Raw genomic sequence first — 16,772 nt, forward strand, 5'->3', positions numbered from 1 at the left:
CTACTACTCCAGCCGGGCTCCTCTGACAGACCAGTCACTGGGGGCAGAGAGTCATCCACTCAGCTCCCGTTAACCCTGCAAGCCGAAGCCCTCACGGGTTGGGTGGTCCCAGCCGGACAAGTAACGGGAAAGTTTGTCAGACAGCAATATCAATGGCAAGCTATGCGGGTTTAGTTAGACTTGCCAACTGGCGCGTAATACTTTGTGGAATTAGGTAAGCAGGATGCGTCCCTCCAGGGAGAGAGTGCGCATTCCTTTCCAGTAACCTATCTCTGGGTTTTCCATGAGTAGCAGGGATGCATGAATTCTCAGCTTGGTTTGGTTTCTCAAAATACCCTTTGAGAAGTTTTCCTTTTAAAATTGAGGGCACTCTGAAAATGTAGTAGCTGACCTTCAAATGGATTTGTAGACTTTGGGGATGATAATTTGATGCACAGGGGGACCTCCAGTAGACTTGTTTGCACCCAGTTGAGCGAAAGTTCACCCTGAAAATGATCGTCTTTGACACTGTTGAGTTAAAAGTTCTTGAATTTGATCTAGGGCTTTCACACTGGGAGGACATCTCTGAGCACTTCACAGGATTTACTGTAAAGTGTGCCTTTATTTCGTAGGCAAACACGGATTTGTCAGTGTCCCACAAACAGCCATGAAGTAAATGACCAATTTTATCCTAGGGATCTTTTTGGGCCAGGATACCAGGAGATACTTTTTGAATAGCGCCATGGGATTTTCTTTAGTGTCCGCATGAACAGGCAGAAGGGACCTCAGTTTAATGTCTCATCCGAAGGACAACATCTCCCAGCACTTTATTGGACTTTAGACTGTGATTTAAAATGCTGAAGTGGGGTTTGAACTCACAATCTCAAAGGCAAGAATGCTACCAACTGAGCCAGGCTGACATATACAACTGATCAAGTTGCAGCTAATGTCATTTCCTGCGCCTTGCACATAGTGTACCTGCACAGGTCACAGGAAGTAATATCAGGGTCAACCTGATGGTGCAGAAGCCATTTTCTTTATGGACCCAATGTAATGTGGTATTTTGCGGTGCTTAATATTTTTGATCCAAAACATATAACAGGATTGCCCTGTATTTCTCAGGTTGCTTTACCAGTGTACAAAATTTGAGGGTTGGGCTAGAAACATAGAAATTTGCAGTAAAGGAGAATACCATTTGGCCCATCATAAGCTGTTTACCATGTACTTTTTTAAAACAGCTCGAAAAAGTGTTTTGAAAACTTTTAATTTTTTTAGGGGAGAAATGTTATTTTATCATCGTAACATCACTGAAAAGTAATACGATGATATGTTACGTTGCAGCGTTCCATCATGTATTTGTAGACAATAGAAAAAAGTTATCAAAACCTTTCCAAAAGTAAGCTGTCTTTTTAACTCAGTTGGATAACGGCAGCCTAAATTTAAAGATAACTGAGAATACACAAGTTTGACCCTCCTGGTTTGGAGATCAATTGGATTGAGAGGGTCAGTAATCAAACCACAATTTCCATTGGTACCTATATAATCCAACAAGCAATGGTCAACTCTGCATTTGAACTTCTGCAAACAAGGGATAGAAGCTGCAAAAATGACATTGGTGTCTATTTATGCTGATCGTGAAAAGTACCTGTAGAGATCTTTTTGTTGTGTCGTTATAATAAGATTTCCAATTCCATTATAAATGTATAATGAAATGATTGCTGTTTTTAGCAATCAGCATCATATAATCTTCACTGACTAGTTACCAAATTACACATGGAAAAACATTAGAAGTATACTGCACTGAAAGGTCTGATAAAGTATTAAAATGATAAATACTGGAAAATATGCTCCTAGACAAAGTTAATTTATTCTGAGGGTACCACATTGGCATTATGTGTTGTGTTATTTCATTCCAAGTGCTTATCTATTCATTCTGTTTTCCAGTTAATGTTGTTTGGCTCCGTGACCCCATCACTTCCACCCTCGCCCGACTCCACTGGCTCCTCATCCCTCAGAGGATTGAATTCAAGATTCTCATCCTCATTTTCAAGGCCATCCATGGCCTTGCCCCCTCCTACCTCTCTGATCTGCTGACTCCCTACCAACCTGCCTGCTCCCTCCGTTCATCGGGCTCTGGCCTGCTCCATGTGGAGTCCTGTAGCTCAGTGGTTAGAGCACTCGCTTTGCAAGCGAGAGACCTGAGTTCAATTCCAGGCAGAGAGCGAAACCTTGGGCAAGTTTCCTTACTCCACACAGAGCCTAATAATAATCGCTCCAAAACCCAAAACAATAATAAATTGATCATTTTCAATCTACCACTGTTTGTGGGACATTGCTGTGCGCAATTGGCTGCCGCGTTCGCCCACAAATATACAGTCAATTCACTTTACAGTGTGTTCTGTGAAGAGCTTTGGGACGTCCTCCCGATGTGAAAAGCGCTATATCAAATGCAAGGATTATTATTATTATTATGTCTCCCGCCCGACCCGCTCTACCATTGGTGGCCGGGCTTTCAGCCTCTCTGCCCCCAGACTCTGGAACTCCATCCCACAGTCCCTTTGCCTCGCTTCCTCCCTTGCCTCTTTCAAGGCCGGTCTCAAGCCTCTCCTCTTCTATCATGCCTTCAGTCACCCTCCCACCTCTCTGCCTTCCCTCACCCCTACCCCACTCCTCCCCCATGCTCAAATCCTGACTCCTGACAGTCCAGTGCCTTGGGACGTTCTCCCGACGTGAAAGGCTCTCTATAAAAGAATTTTTGTTGTAATAATAATAATCTTTGCGTTTGATGTAGGGCCTTCCTTGTCAGGATGATGTCTCAAAGCTTTTCACAAGATTCACTGTGAAGTGGAGTGACTGTATTTTTGGAGGAAAATCTGCAGCCAATTTGAGCACAGCAGTGTTTATATGGGGGATTGTTGGTCAGGACACCAGGAGAAACTCCCTTCTCTTTTCAAATAGAGTCATGGGATCTTTAATGTCCAACTGAACGGGTAAATGTTCCGGTTTGGCTTTGGGCATTGTCCTGTATATTTCCTGTATAAATCATCACGTCCAGACTAAACTACTCCAACTCTCTGCTCATGGGACTTCCCTCTCTTCCCTTCACCACCTGCAGACCGTCCAGAACTCTGCAGTTCATGTCCTCTCCTGCATTACCCTCCGTCAGCCTATCACTCCCATCCTCTTTGGCCTAACTGTTCCCCATCCCCCAGAGGTTGAGTTCAAGATCTTCCTACACATTTTTAAAGCCCTCCGCAGTCTTGCCCCACTCTATCTCTGCGGCCTTCTTAAACCTTAACAACCTGCTTCATATTCCCTTCCCTGCCTGCCCCAACATTAGCAGTTTGGTTTTCAGCCTAGTTGCCCCCATTTTCTGGAACTCCATCCTGGAGTCCCTAGTCACAAGGCGCTGGACAGTCAGTGTTTCAGGCCTGAGCTGGGGGTTGGGATTGGGGAGGGTGGAGGACGGGGAAAGGAGGATGACTGAAGGCACAGTCAAAGAGGAGGGTCTTGAGACGGATATTGGAGGAGGCAAGGGAGGGGGGTGAGGTGAAGGGATGGCGGGATGGAGTTCCAGAGGCAGAGTGGGGTGGGCGAGGCAGGGGACATGAAGCAGGCAGAGCCCGTTGAGTGGAGGGAGTGGGTAGGTTGTTAGGGGGTTAGAAGGTCGCAGAAGTAGTGGGGAGCAAGACCATGGAGGGCTTTAAAGGTGAGGACCAGGGTCTTGAACTGTATCCTCTGTGTGATGGGAAGCCGGTGGAGTTGGGCAAGGATGGGGGTGATAGGGTCACAGAGCATGGTGCGGGAGATGACACAGGATGCAGAGTTCTGGATGATCTGCAGCCTATGGAGGGAAGAGTTGGGGAGGCCAACAAGCAGGGAGTTTGCATAGTGAAGCCTGGATGTAATGAATGCTTGTACGAGGGTCTCAGTGGACTGCGGTGTGAAACAGTGGCGGAGCCGGGCGATGTTGCGGAGGTGGGGGAGGGCAGAGCAGATCATGGCACGGATGTAGGGTAGAAAGGATAGTTGCGGGTCAAATAAGATGGAGTAAGGTGGAGTGTGCACCATGGATGGTGATACTGTCAGCGCCTGAGGTGTGGAGGTGGTGATGGGAACCAATCAGGAGAGCCTCGGTTGTTGAAGTACAACTGTAGAAAGTTAGCTCTCATCCAGGACTTGATGTCTGACAGACATTCTGTCAGGACAGCAGTGGTCCTGGAGTCGAGACTGGAGGCAGAGAGATTGAGTTGGGTGTCATCCCCATACATGTGGAAATTGACCCCGTGTCTACGGATGATGTCACCAAGAGGGAGCATATAGATATTGAAGAGGAGGGGACCAAGGACAGAGCCCTGAGTAATGCCACACAAGACGGTGCGGGGGCTAGAGCAGAAGACGGTTGTGGAGATGAAGTGGAGGCGCTGTGAAAGGTAGGATCTGAACCATTCAAGGACAGAACCATGAAGGTTGAGGTGAGAGTAGAGGCAGTAGAGGAGGATAGTGGTTGACAGTGTCGAAGACAGCAGAAAGGTAAGGAGGACGAGGAGGCAGAGGAAGCCCTGGTTGCAGATGGACAGAATGTCATTTGTCACTTTGAACAAGGCTGTTTCTGTGCTGTGGGAGGCACGGAAACCCGATTAGAGGGGATCGTGAAGTGAGTGGTGGAAGAGGAAGGAGTGAAGATGGGAAGCAACGACTTGTTCCAGGAACTTGGAAAGGAAAGGGAGCTTGGAGATGGGGCAGTAGTTTGAGAGCTACCTAATAAATAAGAAGCACAAACCATATAGATCACATATTGCAAGTTTGAATCCTACTCTATATTGAATAACCTGAACTCAGCATCACTGTATTGCTACACAGTCAAAACTCTGCCACCCGCATTCTCACCATCACTAAACTCCGTGCCTCCATTATCTCAGTCCTTGTCAAACTCCATTAGCTCCCTGTCACCGAGCGGATCGATTTCAAGATCCTTACTCTTATATTTAAATCCCTTTGCGCACACTCTGGCACCTCCTCCCATCTCTCCAACCTGCTCTCTCCCTACACTACTGCCCGCTGCCTCCGCTTGATTGGCTCCGGTCTCCTCCTTATCCCCTGGACCCTCTGCCCCACCATTGGCGGTTGTGCTACACCCCACTATACCCCAAAAGTGTGGAACTCTCTCCCTCAATCCCTTTGCCTTGTCCACTCTCTCCCATTTTTAGGTTGCACTTGAAGACATTCCTCTTCAATTGTGCGTATGGTCACCTTCCCCCTCCCCCTAGCTCAGCACTATTAAGCGCTCCCAGACGCCATCTGATGTAAAGGGCGCTATATAAATGCAAGTTGCTGTTGTCGGGGGGAGGGGAAATCTATGGTGTCTGATTTAATGCAGCGAGTATATCTGTTTTACGCATACCAGAAAGTTAACAAAAAGTACCATTCTGCTATTCCTGTTCAATTCACAGTTCACACTTTGAACACCTAGAAGACGGAAGTGAGAGAAAAAACAATTTTGTTTTGAGGAACTAAGATAGTAAAGGGGAAGCATCTCCCCGAGGCAGTCCCAGAGATAGAGAATGTACCCCCAACTGCTGGCGATGTTAACATGTGCCAGTAGATTGGACAAATGTACTAGTTGGTGTGCTGCATTTCAATTAATTTAATTGAAGCCCTGCCTACTGTGGTCCTTGCAATTCCCTGACAAATGGGCTTCCACCTTAATGGGTTTGGTTTTGCTTCATGGTCTCAAAGCAGCATGAATAATTTTGGATTTTCCAAAGATAAATTTGTCTAATTATGAACATGCTGTGCATTCCAACTGAGTTGCCATGCCTTCAGCTCCCCTCTCGACTCTCTACCCCCTCCTCGCTCCCTCCCTTCCCTCCCCTCACCCTGACCATTTCCCCCCTCCTCGCCCCCTCCCTTCCCTCCCCTCACCCTGACCATTTCCCCCTGCTCGGGTCATGACCCAACTGTGCAGCGCCTTGGGAAGTCCTCCTGACGTGAAAGGCGCTTTATAAATGGAATCTTGTTGTTGTTGTTGTTGTTGTTAAAACCTCCAGAAATGTTTAATTTATTTTTATTGCAACTGTCCTGCATTTTATACACTAAATGGAACAGTAAATAGCTAAAAAAAGGTTCTCTTTTCAAAAGAAAATATTGCATTTATCTTTCAAGTACTGAAGACCTACTTTGAAGTATCATTTTTTAAACATACAACAACAACTTGCATTTATACTGTGCCTTTCATATGGGGTGGCATCTTGGAGTGCTTAACTCTGGGGAAGCTTGATGACACCCAAATCTACTTCTCTTCCTCCAGGTCTGCTGATGTTCTGTCAACTTGCTTGGAGCTTGGAGTTGGAGCATTAGTTTGAGAGCTTCAAGCGCAAACTTCTTGCAGTTAAATGTCGACAAGACTCTCGTCATCGTCTTCTCTCCTGCGGCTCTGACCTCCTTAACCTTCCCAGCCTATCCATAAGACTTACCAAATGTGTGTGTAACCTAGGTGTCAGATTTGATCCTCAGCTGTCCTTTCCACCACATATCCAATCCCTAATCAGGCCTGTTTTCCTCCACGTCTATCCCACCGCACCCAACGCAGCCGAAACCCTCATCCACACTTTTGTCATTTCCCATCTTGATTATTATTATTATGTCCTCCTCACCAGTCTCCCCAGCTGCACTATCCATATATCCCAACTAATTAAAAACTCCACCACCCGTTTACTCAAGCGTATCCCCATCACAACCGTCCTTGCCAGGCTCCACTGACTCTCTAATACAAAACGGATCGACTTCAAGATTTCTCACATTCGTCTACCAGTCCCTTCATTTCCTGGTACCTCCCTATGTCTCTAACCTGCTTACTCCCCACTCCATAACCTACCACCTCCACTTAGTTGGATCCAGCCTCTTGTTGTCCCTCACGCCCAACGCTCCACCATCGTCGGCCGTGGTTTTACTATGCCCTGAAATTTTGGAACTCTAGCTCAATCCCTCTACCTTGCCTCCTCCTTCCCCATTTTCAGATCATGTCTGAAGACCTTCTATGACCATGCTTAGGGTCACCTCCCCCCAGCTCTGTGTCAGGCCCCGAGACTCTACCCTGCATGAAGGTTGCTATACAAATGCAAATTGTTGTTGTTGTACCTCTCCACATTTATGTCAGTTACAAGCAAAAACAAGTGTGAACATAATAACTTTAACAGATAAACAGAGATATGAAAATTTAAAACTTAAATTGGCTCTAAAAATTTTCCACAAACATTTGAAGAATGGAAGTAATTGTAGCCTTACAACAACACTCTCACCAACATTTACACATAATATACATGTCAACAGACATCAATTCCTGGAAGATTTTTGTTGCCATCTTCATCTAGAACAACTGAGGGATAATCTTTTGGACACTATCTTTCCAAATTAGTCAAAAAGGTATGTTCAAGTGTCTCTGAAGTGTGAAGTCTGTGAACTGGGAAGGAGCTTGTAAAATCAAGTTGAGGCAGTAATCATGAACAGTTGAGTGAGTTAATTCTCTTGATCAACTTTAGCTTGCAGCCTGCAGCACTAGGTTGAGAAGAGATGTTTCTGTGGACCTCTGCCAATTCCCAGCAATGTTTACCATAGTTGCCTCCATGCTGAGTTGGAGACATTTATCCATTCATAACCACAAAATACACTTTACAGAGTAGTCCGTGAAGCACTTTGAAACGTCTCGAAGATGTGATTCGGTGCTATATCAAATGCAAAGATTATTATTATTGATCCCCTATAGACTTCTTCAGCAGCACGCTGGATTCAGAGCGTGTCAATTTTATCTATTTCAAGTGCTAAGTTGAGAGAACACTCCAATAAGAATCGCTGCTTCTAGCTATACAGACACTATTAGAAACAGATATTTATGGCTGAAAGCAGCATTAGTTGACATTAAAGAATGTTTTCTTGAAGCAAAAAGTTCCCAATTCTACCTGCTGCATAATTTGCCGTGATGGGACCTTGGACAGTAATCCTTGCATTTTTTGATATAGCGCTTTTCACGTCGGGAGGACATCCCAAAGCAGCATGTAGCTTGTGAACCCCAAGCACAGCTTGACATATACAGTATTAAAATTGGTGTTAAAAGCCTCATAAAAGATGGAAATAGAAAAATAACATAGCTCTGAACCCCACCAGTTAATGAGGAACAACTTTTTGGAGTCCTGTAGCTCAGTGGTTAGAGCACTTGCCTTGCAAGCGAGTCACCTGGGTTCAATTCCAGGCAGGTCGAAACCTTGGGCAAGTTTCCTTACTCCAACGTGCCTAATAATAGTAATCTCTCCAAAACAAAACAACAATAAATTGGTCATTTTCAGTCCATGACTGTTTGTGGGACACTGCTGTGCGCAATTGGCTGCTACGTTTCGCCCACAAATATACGGTCAATTCACTTTAGAGTCTATTCTGTGAAGCGCTTTGAGACGTCGAGAAGACGTGAAAAGTGCTATATATCAAATGCAAGGATTATTATTATTTTACTTCAATACCATGGAAAAGTTTACACAAAATCCTTCGGAATTTGGTATGATTTTTTTAGAAAATCTGTCTTAAATTTTCCCTCCAATTTTATTTATTTCAAATTATTACCTTTACAGAGAATTAATTTAATGGAAATCGATACCCTACTGAGCCACAGAGAATGGTGGAGATTTCTGTTTGTGCACCTTCTAAAGTGTCCACGAGGTGTCAGCAGATATACATTTCACCATCTGAGTTATTTTTTAAAAAGAATAAGCCATTCACATATACAGAAAGCAGGTGAATGTATCACAAAGAATATTACTTAAAATTTGAATTGGTATAATGTATGTGTGTGTATGTTGGGGGGAGGGTTCTTGGTGGCTGAACTGGTTCTGATAAAAAAAAATTGAAAAAATGGTGTAGCTTCGAAGAAACCCAATGCAAATGTATAGGTATAATAGTCCCTCAGCTCAATCCCAAATAGCTGAGTCAGTCCTCATTGGGTAATATTATTCTTGTTAGTTAGCAATATTCTGTCGCATCAGTTTTTCTAATTTTTTTTGACGTTTGAACTCATATAGTTTCAGCTGTTATTCCAAAGCAGTGCCGGAGTGTGCTGTGTTGTCGGAGGCCCCATTCTTCGGATGAGACTTTAAACTGAGTCCCCGTCTACCTGTTCAGGTGAATATCAGGCATTATTTGAAAAGGGAAGTGAGTTTCATTGCGGTGTGCAAATTGTCTGCCACAATCACTTACAGTATACACAATGATTGCACTCTACAGTAAATCCTCAGGAGCACTTTGATACATCCTCCCAATGTGAAAGGTGCTACATGAAATGCAAGGATTATTATTATTTACTATAAATAGACTAGACTGGTTTACATTTCAGTTGTGAGAATGAATGCTACCAAAATCACAAACATTAATAAAGCACTGCTACTATTTTTGCCAAACTAGTTCCTTTGTCGAGTGAATTTGAATCAGACCTCCCTAATGAGGTTTATCATTCTTAAAGAAACTGCACATTTGTAAACTGATAATGTCCAGTGTCTATCCTGATTAATAAGTAATTTGGATTGGATTTGAATTGGATCAGTAACACGAGAATGATGCAAATCAAAGTAGAGTAGAATAATCATTCACATTGGGAGGATATCTTAAAGTGCTTCACAGGATCTACTGTAATGTACGGTGACTCTATTCTGCAGGTGACTATTGTACAAAGAGACACAAATTGGTTGATTTAGGGTTAACTTCCAAATAGAGTTATTTCTTATTAAAACAAAAAACACTGAATATTCACAGAATACCAAACATATTCCTCTGTGCATCAGTGCCATCAGAGAAGGGATTGCAAGGAAGTATTTGTTCATTTCCATTTGAACCTATATCGATAGCCTGCAATACTATTCCCAAACAGACATTTTGCAGTTAATTTTTGAAGGTATAAATGAACGTAGCAATAACAGAGGAATACACGAGACTGCAAAAGACATTTACATCCATTGGACAGGTCCCAAAGTAGACAAAAAATTCTAAATCACTCCACCTCTCATGCCCTCAATACATCTGTTTACCAAATCTTTCTAACCTTACACCTCACTTGAGGCTTGTTAATTTTCAACTTATATTTTCTACTTTTGTGCTAACAATCTAAGTTAAATAACTTACTTACATCTATACCATCTTAGCATATGAGATCAATAAGAAATATTTTTGTGAGTAATGATGGGAAACTATATTTTACTGTATATTTTACCTTTTTCTAGATGTATTTAAAAAAAACTGTAGACATATGGATTAAATAATGCAAATTAAATAAATAAATAAATAACTGGACCATATTGTAAATTAACCAAATATTACGTTATTTGCAACTGCAAGTGGAAGATATCAGTAATGCTGTTTAAACAATTTCCTTAAATACCAGCTTCAAAGACCAGAGCACAGAAGATGTATTGATTCCCTGTACAAGCAATGTGTAGAGAGCACCTGTAAAGGGAATTCGATCTTCCTTCTTGATTTAGAACTAAATGAAATTGCAAGAAAAAATAAAACCTTTAATAAGGTGGACAGAAAGATATTCTTGAGACCTGTTTGCCTCTCGGAGCAATTGTAACCAGTGTTTTTTTTCTCATATAAATACACTCTTTTGAGAAAGCATCAATTTATAATTAAGAACATTACAATTATGTGGTGAAGTTCAAAATGTAAGATGCCATTTCAGAGCCCCCACTGCTTCAAAAGATGCACAATAAATTTAAGATTTTGAACGTTATAGTTCTTGTGTTGAAATAGAATACTAATTTAAATTTGTTGATGCATTTATTTAATCCATATGTCTACAGTTTTTTTTAAATACATCTAGAAAGAGGTAAAATATACAGTAAAATATAGTTAATTGGATATCGGATAATTGAATAGTTTGGTTTATTGAATAGAAATTAGAAATCCCAAACCATTTTAAAGATCAGTTAATTGAATACTAGGTATATCAATGATTCAGTTTATTGTGTAATTTTCCCCATAACCATTCAGACAAAGATTCCGGAAAAATGCATAGTCCCAAATAATTATCTTTTACAGTCAGCCCGAACATCATTGGTGTCTTCTTCTCTTTCTTTTCCCCTTCTTTCTGCACTTTCTTCCTTAATAATGTACTTTCATCTCATTCCCTGCCATGAATTTTGCTGATACAATGTCATTTTCTCCCTTCGGCATGCAAAAAAATGGAAATATCATTTATTTCTTCCTGTACTGCTCCAAAAGATATAAATTTGGATAGGAAGTAATACGAGAGCATAGGAATCTCCAGGGCCATAAAAGACACAAATGTCAGTCCTCGCCTGTCATTTCAAAGCCTCTTCTACTGAATGTTGGAGGTCCACTTATTGATGGCCCCATGGGCTGGAATCATCCCGCAGGCCGTAGTTTGACCATCACTGGCCTAGACTATGTAAATTCAAAGTCAAAGAAAAAAATGAATCTTAGAGAATACATTCAAATACATTAGAATATACAGCACAGAAACAGGCCATTCGGCCCAACTGGTCTATGCCGGTGTTCATGCTCCACATGAGCCTCCTCCTGCCCTTCCTCAACTAAGCCTTCAAGCATAACCTTCTATTCCTTTCTCCCTCATGTACCTATTTAGCTTTCCCTTAACTACATCTATGCTATTTGCCTCAACAACTCTTTGTGGTCGCATGTTCCACATTCCCACTACTCTCTGTGTGAAGCAATTTCTTCTAACTTCCCTATTTGATTTATTTGTGACAATTGTACATTGATAGCCCCTGGTTTTGTTCTCCCCACAAGTGGAAACACCTTCCCTATGTCTACCTTATCAAAACCTTTCATCATTTTAAAGACCTCTATCAGGTCACCCCTTATCCTCTTCTTTTCAAGAGAAAAGAGTCCAAGTATGTTCAGCCTTTCCTGATAGGTATAACCTCTCAGTTCTGGGATCATCCTTGTGAATCTCCTTTACACCCCCTCCAGTGTCTCTACATCCCTTCTATAATGTGGGGACCAGAACTGCACACAGTATTCTCCATGTGGTCTAACCAAGGTTCTCTAGAAGTTTACCATAACTTCCCTGCTTTTCATTTCTTTCCCTCTAGAAATGAACCCCAATGCCTGGTTTGCTTTTTCTATGGCTTTATTAACCTGCGTTGCAACTTTAGTGCTACTTTCACTAATTGTGTGTGTGTACCCTTAGATCTCTTTGCTCCTCTACCTCATTTAGGTTTTCATTTTCCAGGATATATGTGACTTCCTTATTCCTTCTACCAAAATGTACCACCTCACACTTTTCCACATTGAAATGCATCAGCCATTTAAATGTCCACTCAGCAAGTTTATTAATGTCCTGCTGTAATTTGTTGCAGTCCTCCCCTTATTAATGTCTTGGTGTAATTTGTTGCAGGACTGCAACAAACTACACCCCCCAATTTGGTATTGTCTGCAGATTTTGAAATTGTACTGCTGATTCCCGAGTCCAAATCATTAATGTAGATTGTGTGGGCATTGAACAAGATATCCTTGGAGAATCCTAGAATTGCATACTATTAATTGTTCATGTGTGATTGATTGTATCTTATTTGCTTTTAGGGAATATACTATTTTGTGTTCTGAATATAAAAGGTAATATGTTAGATTTTATTGTTTTAACACTGATGTTGAACTGCATTTACGGAATGGCCCATGGTGTAGATAAAATAAAATATAATAAAGTATCATTTTGTAATCTACAATCCCCTGCTGGTGAACACGTTTGCAGTGGAGTGCTATGTAGGAATTGGGGCAGCAATAATGTGCAATAATGTCCATAGTGCCACCTGGGAGTTGTGTAAAATTGCCTGAACTCTTGTCAGATTTATCCCTTGGCTTTAATGGCACTTTTCACAGGGAAGAAAGGGGCATCTTTGTAATTCATTTGTTCATGTTCCAGCATGCCAATAGATAGAATATAATATATTAACCCAGAACAGATGTTGGAAACACATTTAAATCAGAATCAGTAATATTTCAGAAGCACCAAGTCAAGGCACTGACGCGTAGCCTGTCCCCAGCCTGAATGGAAGAAAATGTTCTCATTTCTAAACTATGGCTTCATTGCAGTAACTAATTTCCACCTTTTAAAAAAAATGCCAATTTGCATGATGTTAAAATGGGGGGAAGGGGAGGGGGAGGTCAGTGATGGTGATGGGAGGAGTTTACTGATGGGGAGGCGTTTAGTGATGGTGATGGGAGGCGTTTAGTGATGGGGAGGAGTTTAGTGACGGGGAGGAGTTTAGTGATGGGGAGGAGTTTAGTGATGGGGAGGAGTTTAGTGATGGGGAGGAGTTTAGTGATGGGGAGGAGTTTAGTGATGGGGAGGAGTTTAGTGATGGGAGGAGTTTAGTGATGGGGAGGAGTTTAGTGATGGGGAGGAGTTTAGTGATGGGGAGGAGTTAGTGATGGTGATGGTGATGAGTTAGTGATGGTGATGGGGAGGAGTTAGTGATGGTGATGGGGAGGAGTTGGTGATGGTGATGGTGATGAGTTAGTGATGGTGATGGGGAGGAGTTAGTGATGGTGATGGGGAGGAGTTAGTGATGGTGATGGGGAGGAGTTAGTGATGGTGATGGGGAGGAGTTAGTGATGGTGATGGGGAGGAGTTGGTGATGGTGATGGGGAGGAGTTGGTGATGGTGATGGGGAGGAGTTGGTGATGGTGATGGGGAGGAGTTGGTGATGGTGATGGGGAGGAGTTGGTGATGGTGATGGGGAGGAGTTAGTGATGGTGATGGGGAGGAGTTGGTGATGGTGATGGGAGGAGTTGGTGATGGTGATGGGGAGGAGTTAGTGATGGTGATGGGGAGGAGTTAGTGATGGTGATGGGGAGGAGTTAGTGATGGTGATGGGAGGAGTTAGTGATGGTGATGGGGAGGAGTTGGTGATGGTGATGGGGAGGAGTTGGTGATGGTGATGGGGAGGAGTTAGTGATGGTGATGGGGAGGAGTTGGTGATGGTGATGGGGAGGAGTTGGTGATGGTGATGGGGAGGAGTTAGTGATGGTGATGGGGAGGAGTTAGTGATGGTGATGGGGAGGAGTTGGTGATGGTGATGAGTTAGTGATGGTGATGGGGAGGAGTTGGTGATGGTGATGGGGAGGAGTTAGTGATGGTGATGGGGAGGAGTTAGTGATAGTGATGGGGAGGAGTTAGTGATGGTGATGGGGAGGAGTTAGTGATGGTGATGGGGAGGAGTTAGTGATGGTGATGGGGAGGAGTTGGTGATGGTGATGGGGAGGAGTTAGTGATGGTGATGGGGAGGAGTTGGTGATGGTGATGGGGAGGAGTTAGTGATGGTGATGAGTTAGTGATGGAGGTGAGAGCTCAGGCAGTTCTCGTGCTGCGTGTCCATAGCAACCGTCGCCAACACAACAGCGGCGGTGGTGCAGACCTGAGGTTGGGAGCAGGTAAGAGGGACACAAACACTCTCTCTCTCTCACACACTCACAGTCACACACTCTCACACACATACTCTCACTCACACTCAGTCACACACTCAGTCACAGTCACTCAGTCACACACACACTCACACTCAGTCACACACTCAGTCACACACACACTCACACTCAGTCAGTCACACACACTCAGTCACACACTCAGTCAGTCACACACTCAGTCACACACTCAGTCACAGTCACACACGCAGTCACACACTCACTCACACTCAGTCACACACTCAGTCACAGTCACACACACTCAGTCAGTCACACACACTCACACTCAGTCAGTCACACACACTCAGTCACACACTCAGTCAGTCACACACTCAGTCACACACTCAGTCACAGTCACACACGCAGTCACAGTCACACACTCACTCACACTCAGTCACACACTCAGTCACACACTCAGTCACACACACACTCACACTCAGTCAGTCACACACACTCACACTCAGTCAGTCACACACACTCAGTCACACACTCAGTCAGTCACACACACTCAGTCACACACTCAGTCACAGTCACACACTCAGTCACAGTCACACACTCAGTCACAGTCACACACTCACTCACACTCAGTCACACACTCAATCACAGTCACACACACTCAGTCACACACACACTCACACTCAGTCACACACACACTCAGTCACACACTCAGTCAGTCACACACACTCAGTCACACACTCAGTCACAGTCACACACTCAGTCACAGTCACACACTCACTCACAGTCACACACTCACTCACACTCAGTCACACACTCAGTCACAGTCACACACACTCAGTCACACACACACACACTCAGTCACACACTCAGTCAGTCACACACACTCAGTCACACACTCAGTCACAGTCACACACTCAGTCACAGTCACACACTCAGTCACACTCACAGTCTCACACACTGACACATACTCACACACAGTCACACACTCACTCACACACACTCACAGTCACACACTCACACATACTCTCACACACACACACATTCAGTCACACTCAGTCACACACTCTCACTTACACCACTCTCACTTACACACACACACACAATCTCACTCTCAAGCACACACTCACACACTCACATACACTCACACACAATCACACACACACACACTCTCTCACCCTCACACTCTCTCACCCTCACACACACTTTCACACATACTTTCCCTCACTCTCACTCACACACTCACACATTCTCACACTCTCACACACATACTCTCACACTCTCACACAATCTCACAGGTGATGAAAGTGTGGCTAAGGGTCTCGGCGGTCTGTGGTGAGAGGCAGTGGCGGAGGCGTGCAATTTTTTGGGAAAATAGCTCGATGTGTGTGTAAAAAAAATAAACTCAGTCTGGAGAGCAGAAATCCTTACAGTAAACCGGCGAGTATGAGTGGTATTCAGGATGTGCACCTGTGCCTTGAACAGCAAGGACAGGACACAGTAAGGACCTTCCAGTCTGCACAGAGTTACTGACTTGTTCAATGGGCCTGGAGGGTGGAGGGGTAGAGAGATCAATAGATCAAACTAGATGGAGAGGGAGAAATTCCACCTGGGTCTAGATTTATTCTATGTAGCATTTCAGAGTGGACTTCCACTTCTAGTACAATATGCCATGTGACATATTGACTGGTACCCAGGTATGATGGAGGCAGAAGCCCTCTCCTAACCCCCCGGCTCACCTAACACACCAGAAGTTGACCCACCTTAGATTTCCAGCTTTCTGATACTCTGGATTTTTGTTTGATGTGGCCTCTAATCTCTGATCTCTCCTATTTATTAATCTGTTTACTATGTCTTTGCCTTTTATTGATTGTGATTGTAGGTATAGTTTGCTAAGAGGGACATACAGTCTACAGCCTGCAAAGATGCCAATTATCAAGATCCCCATAGTGAAAAAGTTTGGAATAATTTCTCACACGTACCAACTGCAGCTCCAAGAAAAGCTTGCAAAAGAAGCCAGCGAAGCCCTGAAACGCAGCCGCAAAAAGGAAATGCGAAGGTTAGAAAGTGTGTTATTGTCTAATAGTTAATTATTGCATAAATGGTTAATTTAACGTATTCTATCATTTTGATTACATTTCATACTGCTCAGTTTGAAATATAATTTACGGATATTTTATTTTAAGGTGCAAACTGCAAGACAGTTTTTTTTTAAATTGCTTTTAGTCTATGTTTACAAGGTAACAATTCAAAGTATCAGCATAGAAATTAAGAGTATAGGAGGAGGAGGAGGCCATTCAATCTATTGAGGCCAGCTGGTGCTGGTTCACTCTAATCCCTGTTACCCTTTTATATTT

At 43.3% G+C, this 16,772-nt stretch overlaps 1 protein-coding gene across 1 annotated transcript in view; it reads left to right on the forward strand.

Moving 5' to 3' along the window:
- The first annotated feature begins 14,326 nt into the window (after positions 1 to 14,326).
- tmem232 (transmembrane protein 232) overlaps positions 14,327 to 16,772 on the forward strand; it is a 65,044-nt gene continuing 62,598 nt past the window's right edge. Inside the window, exons 1-2 of the mRNA XM_042333954.1 lie at positions 14,327 to 14,433; positions 16,298 to 16,474. Of these exons, the coding sequence (XP_042189888.1) occupies positions 16,341 to 16,474 (134 nt within the window). The 5' untranslated portion in view covers positions 14,327 to 14,433; positions 16,298 to 16,340. The remainder of the gene's footprint in view (positions 14,434 to 16,297; positions 16,475 to 16,772) is intronic.

Source organism: Callorhinchus milii, unplaced genomic scaffold (assembly GCF_018977255.1).
Source record: "Callorhinchus milii isolate IMCB2004 unplaced genomic scaffold, IMCB_Cmil_1.0 Scaffold1, whole genome shotgun sequence".
NCBI classification, from domain to species: domain Eukaryota; kingdom Metazoa; phylum Chordata; class Chondrichthyes; order Chimaeriformes; family Callorhinchidae; genus Callorhinchus; species Callorhinchus milii.